Here is a 15414-nt window from a genome sequence, read left to right as displayed (position 1 = left end):
TGCAGCTCTGCTTCCTGCACCTAGCAGCGCGTCTCCAGATCCCTATGCTGCATCTCAGGGCAGGCACCTTCAGCCCTTGGAGCAGGCACCTCTTGACACAGACAGCGACGCAATGATTTTGGACGAAGAGGAATCGAGTGGGGAGTCAGAATCTGAGTAGATTTCATCCACTAGGATATTTCAGGAGCTGCATTTCTTTCCTCTGTTATGCAAGGCGATGGAAGCCCTTACTCTGACTTCTGCAGAGGATCCTCCTCCTCCCTCTACATCGAGGGTCTCAGCAGTGTGTCCAGATCCAAAACCTAAGTCTAGAGTGTTGAAGCTCCCTTCTCTTCTCCCGAAGGTGCTCAGGTCAGAGTTTGACATCCCATTACAATTCAAGAAGTTGGTCTTGATAGCCAACAAATATTATACTCTGGAACAGCCTATCATGGACCAGCTGAAAGTCCCACTCATTGTCAACTTGCTGAATCCAACTTTGAATCCGAAGGACTTGGATGCGCACCTTAAGGATACCACTGAGTGCAAAATGGACCAGGGGCTTAGAAGGGTACATGAGGCTAGTGCACTCTCAGTCAGGGCAGCAGCAACCTCCTCTGTGTTTGCTCGAGCCTCCCTCCTCTGGTTGGAAGATCTGCTGGATGGCCCACAGCAAGACACAGCCCTGGTATGCATGTCTCTGCTGAACATCTCTCGGGCAGTTACCTTCATGGCAGATGCATCCATGGATGCCATGCAGTTTGCAGCAAGGTCACTGGCGGCCGGTGCTTTCATGCGAAGAACCCTTTGGCTGCTGCATTGGGAGGCAGACCCTACAGCCCGTTCAAATCTTGCCTCAGAGCCCTATGTGGGGGCAAGTTATTTGGGGACGACACCCTAGCTAATGTCTTGGAAACTAAGGAAAAGAAAAAGTCAATGCCGTCCTCCAAGAAAAGGGATAACAAAGTCTTTTCATCGCTCATTCCACCCATATCACTTGTCTCAGTCCTTTTGAAGCTCACGACCATATGGAATACCGAAGGACGCCCGCTCCAGCCGTCCCTTCTGGAACAGACAACACAACCAGCCTAAGTCTCAACAACACTTTCCCAGTCGATTGGCATTTGGGTCCCAGTCACGGGGAAATAAACATCAATTCTGATGCTTCCATCTCACCAGTGGGGGGTCATCTCCAACGTTTTGCTCACCGGTGGAAGGACATGTCTTCGGATCAATGGGTCCTTCACACCCTTCGGTATGGCCTACGGTTGGAGTTCAATTCCATCCCTCTGGCGAGATTCATCCCATCCCCTCTCTCAGTTTCTCCACTCGAGGGAAAGAGTTTTGCAGGCGGTCTCCCATCTCATACAAATTGCAGCTATAAAGTCCCAGCAGGGGAGAGATTTTTGGGAAATTATTCTCTGTTCTTCGCAGTCATGAAAAAAGACGGATCGTTCAGACCGGTACTAGACCTCAAGGGTCTAAACAGTTTCTTAAGATACCGCAAGTTTCGCATGGACACTTTACTGTCAATCAAGGAGGCCCTAAGGAAAGGGGACTTTCACCTGTTGACCTGAAGGAGGCCTACCTTCACGTTCCCATCTTCCCACCTCACAGACGATACCTTCAGTTTGCTGTGGGACAAGACCATTATCAATTCAGGGCTATGCCTTTTCACCTGTCGTCAGCCCCTGGGGCATTCATGAAGATTGTGGTTGCCTTGGTGGCACATATCAGGACACTGGGAATTCATCTCTTTCCTTACTTGGACAACTTTCTGATCCACTCCGCATCGTTGCACAAGGCCTGGGAGGACCTCCATGTCACCTTGGCCTGTCTAAAGGACCATGGCTTCCTGATCAATGAATCAATGAATCCAATACATCTGGGAGTGACTATAGACTCACAGAAGGGCTTCTTAACGTTGTCCCAAGAAAGAGTCAACAAGATTTGCAAAGCAGCGTTGGGTATCCTATCCTCCAACTTAGCAGACGTAGTGGAATTAGCAATGCTTCTAGGTTTGATGGTTTCCACATTCCAAACTACATCATGGGCACATCATCATTCCCGCACACGTCAGTGGGCACTCCTACCCTTCCAAAGTGACATAGCATCCAGACACCACTGCAGAGTAGCTCTGTCGCCACGGGTTCGGCAGTCGCTGTTCTGGTGAACTCACGAACCCAACCTGTTAAGAGGCTTTCCATTCCAGGATCCCCTTTGGACCCTGATCACATCAGATGTCAGCCTATCAGGGTGGGGAGCCATCTACGGTGGTCAGATGATTCAGGTCACATGGTCGTCACAGGAATCCATACTGCACATCAATCCTCTCGAGCTTCAAGCAATCCGTCTGGCCCTCAGACACTTTGCAGAGGACAGACAGTTAGGAGCGGTGCTCATCAGAACAGACAACGTGTCGGCCAAATCTTATTTAAACCGTCAAGGGGGCACACACACTCCCACCTTCTCCAGAAGGAAGCCTTTCTCCTCTTCCAGTGGGCAGAGAGGAATGTGGACTCTATAGCGGCAGAGTATCTCAAGGGGGAGGACAACAGCCAAGCAGACTGGCTCAGTCGAGAGAAACTGAATCAGGGAGCGTGGATGCTTCACCCAGAGGTCTTTCATCAGATAGTGGCACATTTCGGTTGAATTCAAGTGGATCTGTTTGCCACCACCCACAATCGACAGGTAAAGAGGCTCTTCTCCAGATATGCGACGCCAGACGTGGAGGGGATAGATGCCTTAACATCCCAGTGGCCTCCAGGCAGACTGTATGCCTTTCCTCCACTTCCAGTTATTCCCAGGGTGATAAAAAAACTTTGTGCCGAGAGGACAGCAGTTCTTCTAGTTGCTCTCTGGTGGCCAAGGAGACCTTGGTTTCCAGATCTCCTCGAACTGTCGGTGGAACCCCCATGGAAAATTCCAGTAAGGGAGGACCTTCTCTGTCAAGGGCAGCTTCTTCATCCAGATCTGGAGTGGTTGGCACTTCATGTATGGAATTTGGAATGGAAGTGACTCTTAAAGAAAGGCATCTCCCCACAAGTACTGGAAACCATGATGGCTTCTAGACGCCCATCCACACTCAGAATATATGAAGGCACATGGAAGGCCTTCTCATCCTGGTCACGGAAGAAATGAGTTCTTCCTCAGAAAGTGGGGGTCAACGAGATTTTATCTTTCCTGCAAGATGGCTTATCATTGGGTCTCGGACCTAACACCCTGAGGCACCAGGTTTCAGCCTTATCATCGATACCGTCCAGATCTCCAGACAATCCGCTCCCAGGGGAGCAACGATAACAGCACCACCTACTGTTCATCACTACCCGACATGGGATCTGCACAAAGTGTTACTAGCCCTTCAAAGACCTCCATTTGAACCTTTGAGTCAAGTTTCTCTCCGTCTGCTATCCTTTAAGGTCTTGTTTCTTGTGGCCATTACTTCGGCCCGTAGAGTGTCTGAGCTGAATGCCCTATCTGTCCATAAAAAATTTTGTGTGTTTCATAAAGATAGAGTAGTACTATGCACAGTCTCTTCCTTTCGTCCCAAAGTACTGTCTGCCTTCCATTGCCAACAGGAGCTAGTATTGCCATCCTTCTGTCTAATCCTGTCCATTCTTCAGAGAAGGCCTGGCACTCTCTGAATGTGAGGAGAGCCCTTAAAGTTTATATTTCCAAGACAAAGGTAATTTGGAAAATGTACCATTGGTCTCACCTGAAAGGTGATTTTCATAGGAAGGGGCCATCACTGTGGGAAATAGTTCCACCTATCGTGCGAAGGCAAGAATGTTTTTGAAGTCAAGACTAGGGACGTCATGCCCCTCCCACTCTCCAGTTCATTCGTAGCGAGTCTAAAAGAGATATCTAAAAATACAAGAACAAGGCCAACAGGCCCGCCAGGAAAATAACATAATAGTCACATGCATAACAACGTGACTCTAACGTAACTTCATAACATAACAGAACTAAAAGTCTTGACTTCACTCTTACATTTAAATATAATATGGAAACAATAACATGTAACCCATTGATAAAATTGCTAGTCATCCTCCAACTGGGAGGGTCGTGATGGCCCCTTCCTATGAAAATCACCTTTCAGGTGAGACCAATGGTACATTTTCCATAGGAAGTGGGCCATCACTGTGGGATGTACCAAAGCAACCCATATAGGGAGGGACCACCCACATGTTAATCCTCATTAAGAACCTGTTGCAACACTCGTCTGCCAAAAGAAGCATCAGCAGAGGCATAACGATCAATTTTATAATGTCTTATAAACGAGTGTGGGGAAGACCAGACTGCGGCCCTACAAATATCGGCAACAGGAGCATTAGTAGCAAAAGCAGCCGAAGTGGCAGCTGACCTAGTAGAATGAGCTGTTATACTAGCAGGAACTGGCAGCTTCAGGGACTCATATGCTAAGGTAATGCATGCCCTTAACCAACGGGATAAGGTAGGATTGGATACTTTATGCCCCATAGACCTTGGATGAAAGGATACAAACAGAGACTCTGTTCGTCGAATCTCTTGGGTCCTAGACAGGTAGGTCTTGAGAGCCCTCCGGACATCTAACGAATGCCAAGCCTTTTCAAGAGGATGGGTAGGATCCGGGCAAAAGGAAGGCAACACAATGTCCTGGTTGCAATGAAAAACTGAATCGACCTTGGGACGAAAGGAAGGGTCAGTCTTCAGCACAACAGAGTCCTTATGGAAGACGCAGAGGTGTCTAGCAGAAGACAATGCGCCCAACTCCGAAACGCGTCTGGCAGATGTGATTGCAATCAGAAACAGGACCTTGAAGGACAGTATGCGTAGGGGCACAGTCCTGATGGGTTCAAACGGAGGGCGTTGCAAAGCCTGCAGGACTTTCGGCAAACTCCATGAGGGGAACCGATGGACAACAGCCGGAGAACGTAGGGCGACTCCCCTCAAAAAACGTTTGATGAACGGATGTGAGGAAATATGATCTCCAGCAGAGGACACTGAGAGAATGGATGACAGGGTAGACGCATGTCGACGTAGAGTGTTGGGTCGAAGTCCCATCATAAAGCCACTATGGAGAAATTGGAGCACCTGGTGCACATTGGCCTGGGATGGATCGTGGTGGTGGGACTGACACCACTTGGAGAAAGCCACCCAGGTATGTTGATAAATGCGAGTGGTAGATGGTCTTCTCGAGGCCAAAATAATATCAATCACAGCGTCAGACAGTCCAGCTGACCTCAAGTGTCTCCGTTCAAACGCCACGCTGTTAGATTGAGCCAAGTAGGGTCCTGGTGCAGTACTGGGCCCTGGGATAGGAGGTCTGGCGTTACTGGAAGTGTCCAAGGATCCATCATTGACATTGCCAGAAGATCTGAGAACCACGGTCGGCGTGGCCAAAATGGTGCTATCAGAACCAGCTGTGCCCTTTCGGTTCGCGCCTTCCTCAAGGTTTTGGCTAACAATGGTATGGGAGGAAAGGCGTACAATAGACCGTCTGGCCACGGTGTTGTCAGAGCATCCACTGCTTCTGCTGTTGAGTCCAGGTATCGGGCAAAGTACCTTGGAAGCTGGCAATTGTGACTGGAAGCAAACAGGTCGACTGAGAGGGCGCCGAATAGACACTGGAGACGATGGAAAATGGCTGGATGAAGTTTCCATTCTCCCGGGAAGACCTGTTGTCTGCTGAGCCAGTCTGCTGTCACATTCCAAATCCCTCTGAGGTGCTCTGCTTTCAGGGATTGTAGATGTTGTTCTGCCCAGACAAAGATGAGGGAGGCTAAGTCCTGCAGAGGACGAGACCTGGTGCCCCCCTGTCTGTTCAAATGTGATTTTACACACGTGTTGTCTGTTCGAATGAGCACATGATGCAAAGGGAACAGAGACTGAAAATGACATAAAGCCAAGTGGACAGCCTTTAGTTCCAGCCAGTTGATGCTTCGAGATTGCTCTGCGTTGGGCCAAACCCCCTGAGCGTACTGGGAGTTGCAGTGGGCTCCCCAACCTGTGAGGCTGGCGTCTGTGGTCACGACGGTTCTGCGGGGTTCTCTGAACGACGTGCCCTTGGAGAGGTGTTGAACCTTGGTCCACCAGCGGAAGGAGAGGCGCAGAGCGGGGCTCAAACGAACTTTGCGATGGTTGGAGCTGGCAATGTCTTTTTGAAAAGGCAACAGAGTCCACTGAAGGGACCGAGTGTGAGCTTGAGCCCAGGGCACAATGTGGATTGTGGAGATAAACATCCCGAGCGCTCTGGCGAGAAGCATGACGTCTGCGGATGTTTGTTGCATCAGGGACCTTGCGATGCTTGTGATGGCAGTGATGCGATCTGGAGCCAGGAAGACCATTGCCTGCAGGGTGTCCAACATTGCCCCAAGATGTAGTAGGCGTTGGGTTGGTTGAAGATGGCTTTTGTCGAAGTTGACAAGCCAGCCGTAGGTCTGCAAAACATTGAGGGTGATCATTAAATGATGATGAGCCAGCTCTTCAGACTTGGCCCGTATGAGCAGATCATCCAAATATGGGTAGATATGAACCCCTTGGGTCCGAAGGTAAGCCACTAGGATGAGTAGCACCTTGGAAAATACTCTTGGAGCAGAGGAGAGGCCAAAAGGCATCGCTCTATATTGAAAATGTTGGTGGCCAAAAGCAAACCGAAGAAACTTTCTGTGGGCTATGCAAATGGGTACATGGAGATACGCTTCCTTAAGGTCGATAGAAGCCAGGAAGTCTCCTTCATGCAGACTCTCGGTAATGGAATGGAGAGATTCCATTTTGAACTTGCGGTATGTTACAAAACGGTTGACAAACTTGAGATCCAATACCGCCCTCCAAGATAAATCTCGTTTTGGCACAGCAAATAGGAGGGAGTACACCCCTTCCGATCTCTCAGTTGTGGGAACTGGCTCTATTGCCGCTATGTGCAAGAGGTGATGTATAGCTGTCTGCATGATGTTGTGCCTGGCTGGTGCCCTTGGGCAAGGAGACGGGTGGAATCTGTCTGATGGGGTTGCCCAGAACTCTATGGTATAGCCATAAGTGAAGAGGTCCCTGATCCAGGAGACCGTAGTAAGGCGCAGCCATCGATCTCCAAAATTAAGTAAACTGCCACCTATGGGGATGGCGTTAATACTACTTGTGTAGGCGAGGACCTCCCCTATATGAGGACGATGAGTTGCCCCTGCGCCCTTGGTACTGACCTCTGCCCTGGAAGCGTCGGTTCCAGGAACCCCTGAATGCGTTGGAATCATAGGGTCTGAAATCGCGGCCTCGTCCTCCTGGCCGCGTTCCTCGAAAAGGCTGGTTAGAACGAAAGGAGGGAAATCGCCTGAAGGGCCTGTGGTCGATGTTCTTGACTGTGGCTAGAACCGGTTTATGGGCGTCTTTTGGATCAACCAGAACTGCCTTTAGAGCTTCCTCGCCGAAGAGTAGCGATCCGGAGTAAGGAGCCTTGGACAGGTTCAATCTGGCCGCTGAATCAGCTTGCCAGTGGCGAAGCCAGAGGGTACGACGAGCGACTATTTGAGTCGTCATGGCTCGTGCCCCTAATTGAGTGGCATCCAAAGTGGCATCGGCCACAAAGGCTGCTGTCTTACGTAATTTCAATAGTGCTCTTTTGAAGGCGACAGGATCAGGGTTATCATCCTCTAGAAGGTCATCCAGCCACATCATAGATGGTCTGGAGAAGATGGAGGCTGAGGCGGAGGCACGCATGGCTAGGGCAGTGGTCTCGTGGTTCTTGCGGAGGGCGAAGTCTATTCGACGCTCAGTAGTATCTTTTAGGTGGGATTCCCCTTCCCTGGGCAAGATAGATCGTGAAACGAGGCGAGCAATCGGTTCATCTATGCCAGGGACATCTAACTTGGTGGCGAAGTCTGGGGCTGGGGCGTAAAGTCTGTCAGCCATGTTCTTGAAGCGTCGAGCTTTGAGTGGGTGGGCCCATTCTTTGGAAGTTAATTTGGCAATTGGGTCTGGCACCGGGATGTAGTGTTCAGTAGGTGCAGGGGATTTGAGGACCTTGGCCCCTTTGAGAGCTGGAGCGGACGAAGTTGAAGGCGCAGTCTGGAGACCAAGGGTGTGAAGTACCCTACGTGCGAGTGGTTGGTAATCTGAGGTATTGAACAAGCGATACGATGTATCCTCCTCATGATCTGAATAGTCGCTCCAGTCGTCTCCTTCAACATGGTCAGTGAAAGTTAACTCCTCCGCATACGAGGCTTCGTCCGTACATCTGCCTCTGGCTACATCAAAGGGATCTGGTGAGCAGGAAGGATGAGCAGCATGGAACGCACGTTGGTCCATGTTGAGTGGGGGTATGGCAGGAACCTGTGGTAGTGACTGCATTCGTGTGAAATAAGCCAGCATGGCTTGGAGTTGGGAGAGGAAATCAGGAGACAGCTGCAGACCAGATGTGTGAGATGTATGTGCCTGGTGGGCTATTGGAACAGATGTCTGAGGCGGTAAGCCAGAGGTAGGTTCGTTAGGCGAACCGTGAGGGGGAAAGCCAACAAACTCTTCCTCGTCAGAGGCCGTAGCAGGAGAATGGAAAATATCACATGTGTGTCTGTGCTGTGGTAGTTGTTGGCATAGAGACATAACGAGGGCGCTTTGGTTTACTATGGCTGGAAAGATGTTTTGTCTTAGCCAGTGCTTTGGCATGTCTGGTCTTAGACGTGTTAGTATGTTGTGGCTTGGCTGATTGTGGCATGTCTGGCTGATCTGGCACCATGTGTGTTGATGGTGACATGCCTGGCTGTTCTGCCATCTTATATGAACCTGGGTGCAGTACACTGCCACGGAGGGGGCAGGATGTAAAGACCCGAACTGGCACTGCGTACTACCACGGAGGGGGTAGGATACACTGGCAGATGGCGAATGCACTGCCACAGAGGGGGCAGAATGCACAGAAGTATCAGCGTTAATATAATATAGGCTGTTTAGAGTAGGCACACTCAGATTAGTGCTGTAGGCTGGGTTTTTGGCTTGTTCACGGCCCCATAGGGGGCAGGATATGTAATGTAAATCAGATTTAATACAATTCAGCCACTGATATTAAAGCTCCAGCCTTGATAATGTAATCCAGCCACTAGGATTAAAGCTCCAGCCTTGATAATGTAATCCAGCCACTAGGATTAAAGCTCCAGCCTTGATAATGTAATCCAGCCACTAGGATTAAAACTCCAGCCTTGATAATGTAATCCAGCCACTAGGATTAAAGCTCCAGCCTTGATAATACAATCCAGCCCACTAGGATTGGAGCTCCAGCCTTGATAATATAATTCAGCCGCTATGATTACAGCCACAGTAAAGTGTGTAAATCAGTTGTGTGTAAATTAGTCAGCAGCACATATACACAAACGTACGGATAGATAGTCTGTAGGGGAGGTATCCGATAATAAGGGGAACAAAAAGGGCGGGAAATTCAAATTCTGAAAGAAGAAAAAAATGGCGCCCGGAAAAAAGGAGCGGGAAAAAAAGGCAGAGAGGGAAGAAGCAATGGCGGCCGTCGGAGGCGAACTGGAGGAAGGGCTGCCCAGCCGATCTCGCCAAAAACCGCAGTAGCGGCTCCAAAAAGTCCCCGGAGAAAACAGGTAGGGGAAAAACGGCAGCCACCGCAGAGAGAGCCGCCGTCGCGGTCTGTAAAGCCCTCAGTGGGATTTAAGCCACGTTGCGAGGGCGATCTGAGGCAGAGGGTTAACGGCGGGAGCCGCAGCTGCAAGCTCCCGCTGAGATCGGATAAGCCGCAGCCGCGGCAACCGATCGGGGGGGGAGAGGTTAACAGCGATCAGGATCAGAAGCGATCAAAAGGGGAGAACCGCAGCCGCGGTCCTTGAGGGAGCCCCCTGGCTAAAGAGACAACTGAGCGGGGGGGGCTAGAAACTGCCAAAACGAAGAGAGCCGCAGCCGCGGTCTCAGAGGGAGCCCCCAGTCAAGTAAATAAAAATAGATTGAATAGCTCTGAGGGAAGGGTGAGGAAGCCGCAGCCGCGGTCCCTGAGGGAACCCTTAGAGGCTAAACACAAACAGAAAAAGAGAAAGGATTTAAAGACAGATACGAGACTTAGCTAAATGCTATGAAAATTCCAATCTTGTTCGTACGAAGGCAAGAATGAACTGGGGAGTGGGAGGGGCATGACGTCCCTAGTCTTGACTTCAAAAACATTCTTGCCTTCGCACGATAGGTGGAACTATTTCCCACAGTGATGGCCCCTTCCTATGGAAAACAGATAATTTGTTTGTCTCCTTTCACCCAGCATCTCTAGGAAATAAGGTGTCCACTTCTACACGAGCCAGGTGGATCAAAGCATGCATTTCTTTGACATATGCCTCTCTAAGACTAGCCCGACCATCTGGGATAGTGGCTCACTCCACTAGAGCGGCAGCCACATCAGCGGCCTTTTATCACAACGCCCCTCTAATAGAGTTTTGTAGGGCAGCCACATGGGCCACACCCAATACCTTCATTAAGCATTACAAAATAGACGCCTATGTGTCGGCTGAGGCAGCCTTTGGGAGGAGAGTTCTACAGCATGTCCTCTCAGACCAACAGTAGCTGCAGCCCAGCGATTTCCCCACCCTACATGGGTCAGCTTTGGTATGTCCCACCTGATACCATCTTTTACATGCACAGGAGAAGAGACATTTGGTCTTACCGTGAAATCGGTCTTTGCATGTCAAAAGATGATATCAGGGCCGTTCCCTAGGGGGGCTGGGCTACCACTATAAGTACTAGTAGGCCTTTGGCAGAGAGTGTATGAGTACTGTTGTATTGTTTCTGTCAGTGTTTGCTATCCTGTCTTCCTCGTTTATGGGCTTGTCATTGAAAACTGAGGCAGGAACAGACACAGACCAGGAATGGACCTGTGAAAAAAACTTCAACAGTGCTCTTTTGCCTTCAACCGTTAGGTGGAGCTAGCTACCCACCTGATACCATCTTTTGACATGCAGAGAAGACCGATTTCACGGTAAGACCAAATGTCTTTCCTTTCATCCCCTTTGTTAGACCTCCACATATCCCCAGAATGTGCTCTGAAGGGGCGCTCTGGAGCAGATTTTGGGTTCACACAAGGCACTGCAGTGATGATACCTAAATATAATTGGGCATGAATTATAGTATTTGCAGAAATAGTAATGGATAATTCTTCCTACATGGTAATAAAGGCACCAATTAAATTGGTAAAGTGTCTTAGACAGCAGTGCTTCATTTTCTTCAACTTTTAATATGTATTACTTTCTGAGTTAGTGTTACTATTTTTTCTCAATCCGTATATATCTCTACAAACACTCCAGTCATTTCCGCTGCTGCTTCATACCCAGGCAGAGCCCACCTTTGATTTTCTAGATGCACACCTTCTAGAATATTATTATTTTACAGCATGTATAAATGGTTATTTTTCAGTCCTACAGCATCCAAAACTCACAGGAGTTGTATTTAAAAGCAGCAGGATGAAATAATAGGTTGTAAAGGCAGCTCTACAAACAGTAGTAGATCTGAGCTATTTTTTGTTAAGCATCTAGTGGTTTCCTTTCAGCTTTGATGAAACCAGGCAGCTGCCCCAGCAACAGAGCCAAGGGATACAGGCCATTAGCAACTGAGAAAGCTGAAGGTGAAAATTGGCCAGTTGCTTACATTTGTGGTTTGACCTTCAGTAAAAGACAAGTGAATTCCAAATATAAAAAGCCTGTGAAATGTGTACTTAGATCTGATGTGCTTGTTCTGACAAGAGATGAAGAGTTAATCAATACATAGTCCCCCCTACTTCCAGTTAGCGTCAGTATGTGCTCGTTTGAACTTAAGCTACCCTGCCTATCTAAATGTATGGAAATTGTGTTGTCATAAGAAAAGAATAAAGGCGTGATTTCCAAGACAGTATAAACCAACCAGGTATGTTTTCATACCTAAGAGCAAGATTGATAATATATAAAATTCATTTAAATTAGATTTCAAAATTTTCTTAAAACAATTGGTAAAAAAAGGAGCCTAGGTCAAAAATATTACCATGAATACTAATTATGCAACTTCTAATTATATTCTGTGAATATATTAACAGCAGTTTATGGAGATGGGAGATAGCCTGATCAGTTTATTCTGCAGGTGGTGTACATGAAGTACATGTTGCACCCTCACTCGTTCTCTTTAGGCCTTGCCTCTCTAAGTGCAAAAATAGAAAAGATCAATGAATAGAGAATTTGGGGAGATGGAGTAGATCTGAACAAAGACAAGACCACTAAAGTGGTAATCCACCTCTTAACAGCAGTAGCCTCTTCTGCAGGTGTAGAGAGATTTTTTTCTTCCTCTGGATTAATTCATTTTATGTTGAGAAAATTTGGGAACTGGACTTCCCAGGAGGATCACTCCGCCTGTGCTGCCTCTGAGACGGGCTCCCGTCTTGGATGAAACTTATCCAGTTTTAAATTCAGTCAGAAGGGTTTTTTCTGACTGGGGATGATATCTTCCGGATAAGGAAGAAGCGTGAGATCTGCCACATAGTTTTGTTTCGATTGTTGGAGCCTGGAATTCGTCAGAATTGTCTGTCTTCCAGCAGTTCAGACAGAGCGAGGATTTTATGCTAGCTCAGCTGGATAAGTGACCCGTTTTTTTTAACGGACTAGCAGGCAAACCTCCTGTCTACATTTATCATTTTCTTATCTATATAGCTAAAGAGATTTGTCAAAGTAACAGCAATTAAGATAACCTAGATGAGGTAAGACTTTCCTTTATTTACGGAACTAAGGGGGAAGAAAATATAAATAGCTTATCTTTTTTTTTTTATTGCAAAAAGCTGACATGGAAAATTGCGTTTTAAAGATTACAACGGATGAGAGCTTTCTGATTGGGAGAGATAAGAAATCTTTTTGATTTACAAGACTTTTGTGTAATATATATAAGGGACTATTTTTTCTGATCTACTTTTTTTGTTGTTGTTGTTGACGAATCTGCTCATTCTCTCTGCTACTAGTTATTTGAACGCTGTGAACTAAAAGCTGTTTTTGCACTTCTGGACATTTAAGAGATAAGGACTGTCTAGCGTGTGACGTTAGTTGGTTGGAAAGATTAACTCCTTTGTAACTGGATAAAGAAATAAACTGCTCTTTGCTTGGGACATTGAAAATTGAAGGAGTTTTGTTCTTTTGGTTTTAAGAATGGCAATTAAGAAGATCATGGATGTACAAGAAGGGACTTTATTTCTAGACATGCTTCAGAAAATAATGGATGGGATTAACTCAATAAAACAAGAACTGAGAAATAATAGACAAGCGTGGAGAACTGAATTTCATGAAATGAGACAGGAGCTGAAAGAAACTCAGGATTCTATGAGAAAGGAGAATAAAGATAGATCTGGAAAACAAAAAAAGGATGAAAGAGAAATTAAAGGCAAGGTTCAATCTATGGAGATTGGCTTAAATATGGACATGAAAAAAGATTTGGATTTCCTGGTTGTGACGGATCCTGGAGATAAATATTACAGTTTGGAATACAGCACTGTCTCTGAAGGAATTGAAGAGATTGGAGATAAAGATATTATCGGTTCAAAAAAATTCCTGGACTGGAAGGATTTGATGGAACTTGAAATGGAGAAAGTTAATAGAATTAATCCCTGTTTTGAGTCAATGGAAAAACCTTCAAGAAATGTACTAGTGTATCATGTGGAAAAGAGGAGCAGAGATGCGGCTTTGAAACAATACTTCAGTGTTACGTTTGGATTTGATGGTAAGAAAATATCTGTGATGGAGGAAATTCCTATCAGACTTTTATTATATGACTATGACAGCAAGATTTTTGGGTGCGTAAAGATGGAAGATGGACCCAATATGGATAATGACAGAAGAGCGATTTGAAACTACTGGACTCAGTAGATTTGATGAGTTGGATTAATTGACATGTTTATTTAGAAAAAAAATTGATTGACATATATCTCAAGGATTGGAAACTTCTCTTTGACTTTTTGTGGAAGATTAAAATGGTATGTTGTTAATGAGATTTGAAACCAACTAAGATAACTGCTGGAGGAAGGTGATTTTATAATCTATTAAGAGATAGGTCTGTTATATATTATAGATTTATAGTTGAATTATAGTGTTTTGAAATTACTGGATTTAGTAGATTTGATGAGCTGGATTAATTGGCATGTTTATTTAGAAAAAAAATGGATTGATATATATCTCAAGGATTGGAAACTTCTCTTTGACTTTTTGTGGAATATTAAAATGATATGACGTTAATGAGATTTGAAACCAACTAAGATAACCACTGGAGGAAGGTGATTTTATAATCTATTAAGAGATAGGTTTGTTATATATTATAGATTTATAGCTGAACTATGACAAATCGGAAGTCAATATTTTTATATATATGTATTTTTTTTGTATTGTATTAGTTATTGATTTGTGTTGTTTTCTTTTTGTATTATTTTGGTTTTGAAAATTAGAATAAAAATTAATTGAAAAAAAAAAAGAAAATTTGGGAACTGAAAATAGTAGGCTTGTATTTTTCAGACAATGAACAAGGAAGACAAAGGAAGAAGATTAAGTTAACTATCACCCAGTATTTTAAGTTTCTCCTGTTGACTTGGTTGAAATGGCCTAAATTTTATTTTTTTAAAAAACTTTTCATTTATCTAAAAACTGAAATAGTTAACCATTCAAAAATCCATATGCATTGTTAATGTATGTTGAAGAAAGAAACTCACCAGAAGAATAAACAATCTTACTAGTACAATTTAAAAGCTTGTTTGGTGGTAGAGATTCTGGCACATGACAAAAATACGATTAATTGAACTGTTGGAGCTGGTTCATCTGAATGACTTCACAAGTTTGTTCTTCTTTAATACTAAAATGACCAAATTATCATACTATTTTTGAAAATTAATCTGAAAACAATTCAGAATTGCTTAGTGTGTACCTACCTTTTAATGAAACCTGTATCTCTGAATATGTTAAGGTTATGTTAAACAACAATGCACTTCTAAAAAATGATGTTTAAATGGAATCTTCCTCACTAGTGATTTAAACTTATTTAAATCAGTAAAATTGAGTCCTTCGGAGAAGCGATTTAAATCAAATCTACCCTGTCTAAGAGCACTAGTGTCTATCCAGGTACTCCAGTATGAATCTTGAAGACAAAATGGCAGCTTGTACAGTCTTAATAGAAATAATTTTGGATATCGTGACATCTATATGAGCTTGCTCTTAATGAAATTAATAAAGTACAGCATATTATGAATTAAGATTTCAAAGAACAGAGAATTTTGAGATGTGAGAAAAGTCTGAATTCTATTTTAAGATGGCAGATTGCAGTCTTGGCATCCTTTATATATATTGGGCACACAGCGTATCTGCAATGTATGTCTACTAACTGCCCTGAGCCAGAGCAGCACTATCTGGTTAGGTGTTAAGCTGTCTTGTAAGAACATAGCCTGCTTGGTCAAGCCAATAGCCCATCTAGTCCAGCATCCTG

The 15414-nt window shown here is 45.4% G+C and overlaps 1 protein-coding gene across 1 annotated transcript; it reads left to right on the top strand.

Moving 5' to 3' along the window:
* The first annotated feature begins 11930 nt into the window (after positions 1–11930).
* Positions 11931–15074, top strand: LOC133386089 (uncharacterized). The gene is made up of 3 exons (XM_061629710.1): positions 11931–13668; positions 14454–14529; positions 14960–15074. Exons 1-3 carry the CDS (start codon positions 13101–13103, stop codon positions 15072–15074), a joined length of 759 nt encoding a protein of 252 aa, XP_061485694.1. The 5' UTR covers positions 11931–13100.
* The last annotated feature ends 340 nt before the right edge of the window (positions 15075–15414 follow it).

Source organism: Rhineura floridana, chromosome 5, assembly GCF_030035675.1.
Source record: "Rhineura floridana isolate rRhiFlo1 chromosome 5, rRhiFlo1.hap2, whole genome shotgun sequence".
Taxonomy (NCBI): Eukaryota; Metazoa; Chordata; class Lepidosauria; order Squamata; family Rhineuridae; genus Rhineura; species Rhineura floridana.
This window is presented reverse-complemented; position numbering and strand designations above follow the sequence as displayed.

What these genes read in the sequence shown, in the direction of transcription:
- LOC133386089 (XM_061629710.1), top strand. Translation starts at nt 13,101, where the DNA reads ATGGCAATTAAGAAGATCATGGATGTACAAGAAGGGACTTTATTTCTA. An exon ending in TGTTACGTTTGGATTTGATG is followed by an intron (nt 13,669 to 14,453) that starts GTAAGAAAATAT and finishes TGTATTTTTCAG; the next exon opens with ACAATGAACAAGGAAGACAA. An exon ending in AAGTTTCTCCTGTTGACTTG is followed by an intron (nt 14,530 to 14,959) that starts GTTGAAATGGCC and finishes CTTCCTCACTAG; the next exon opens with TGATTTAAACTTATTTAAAT.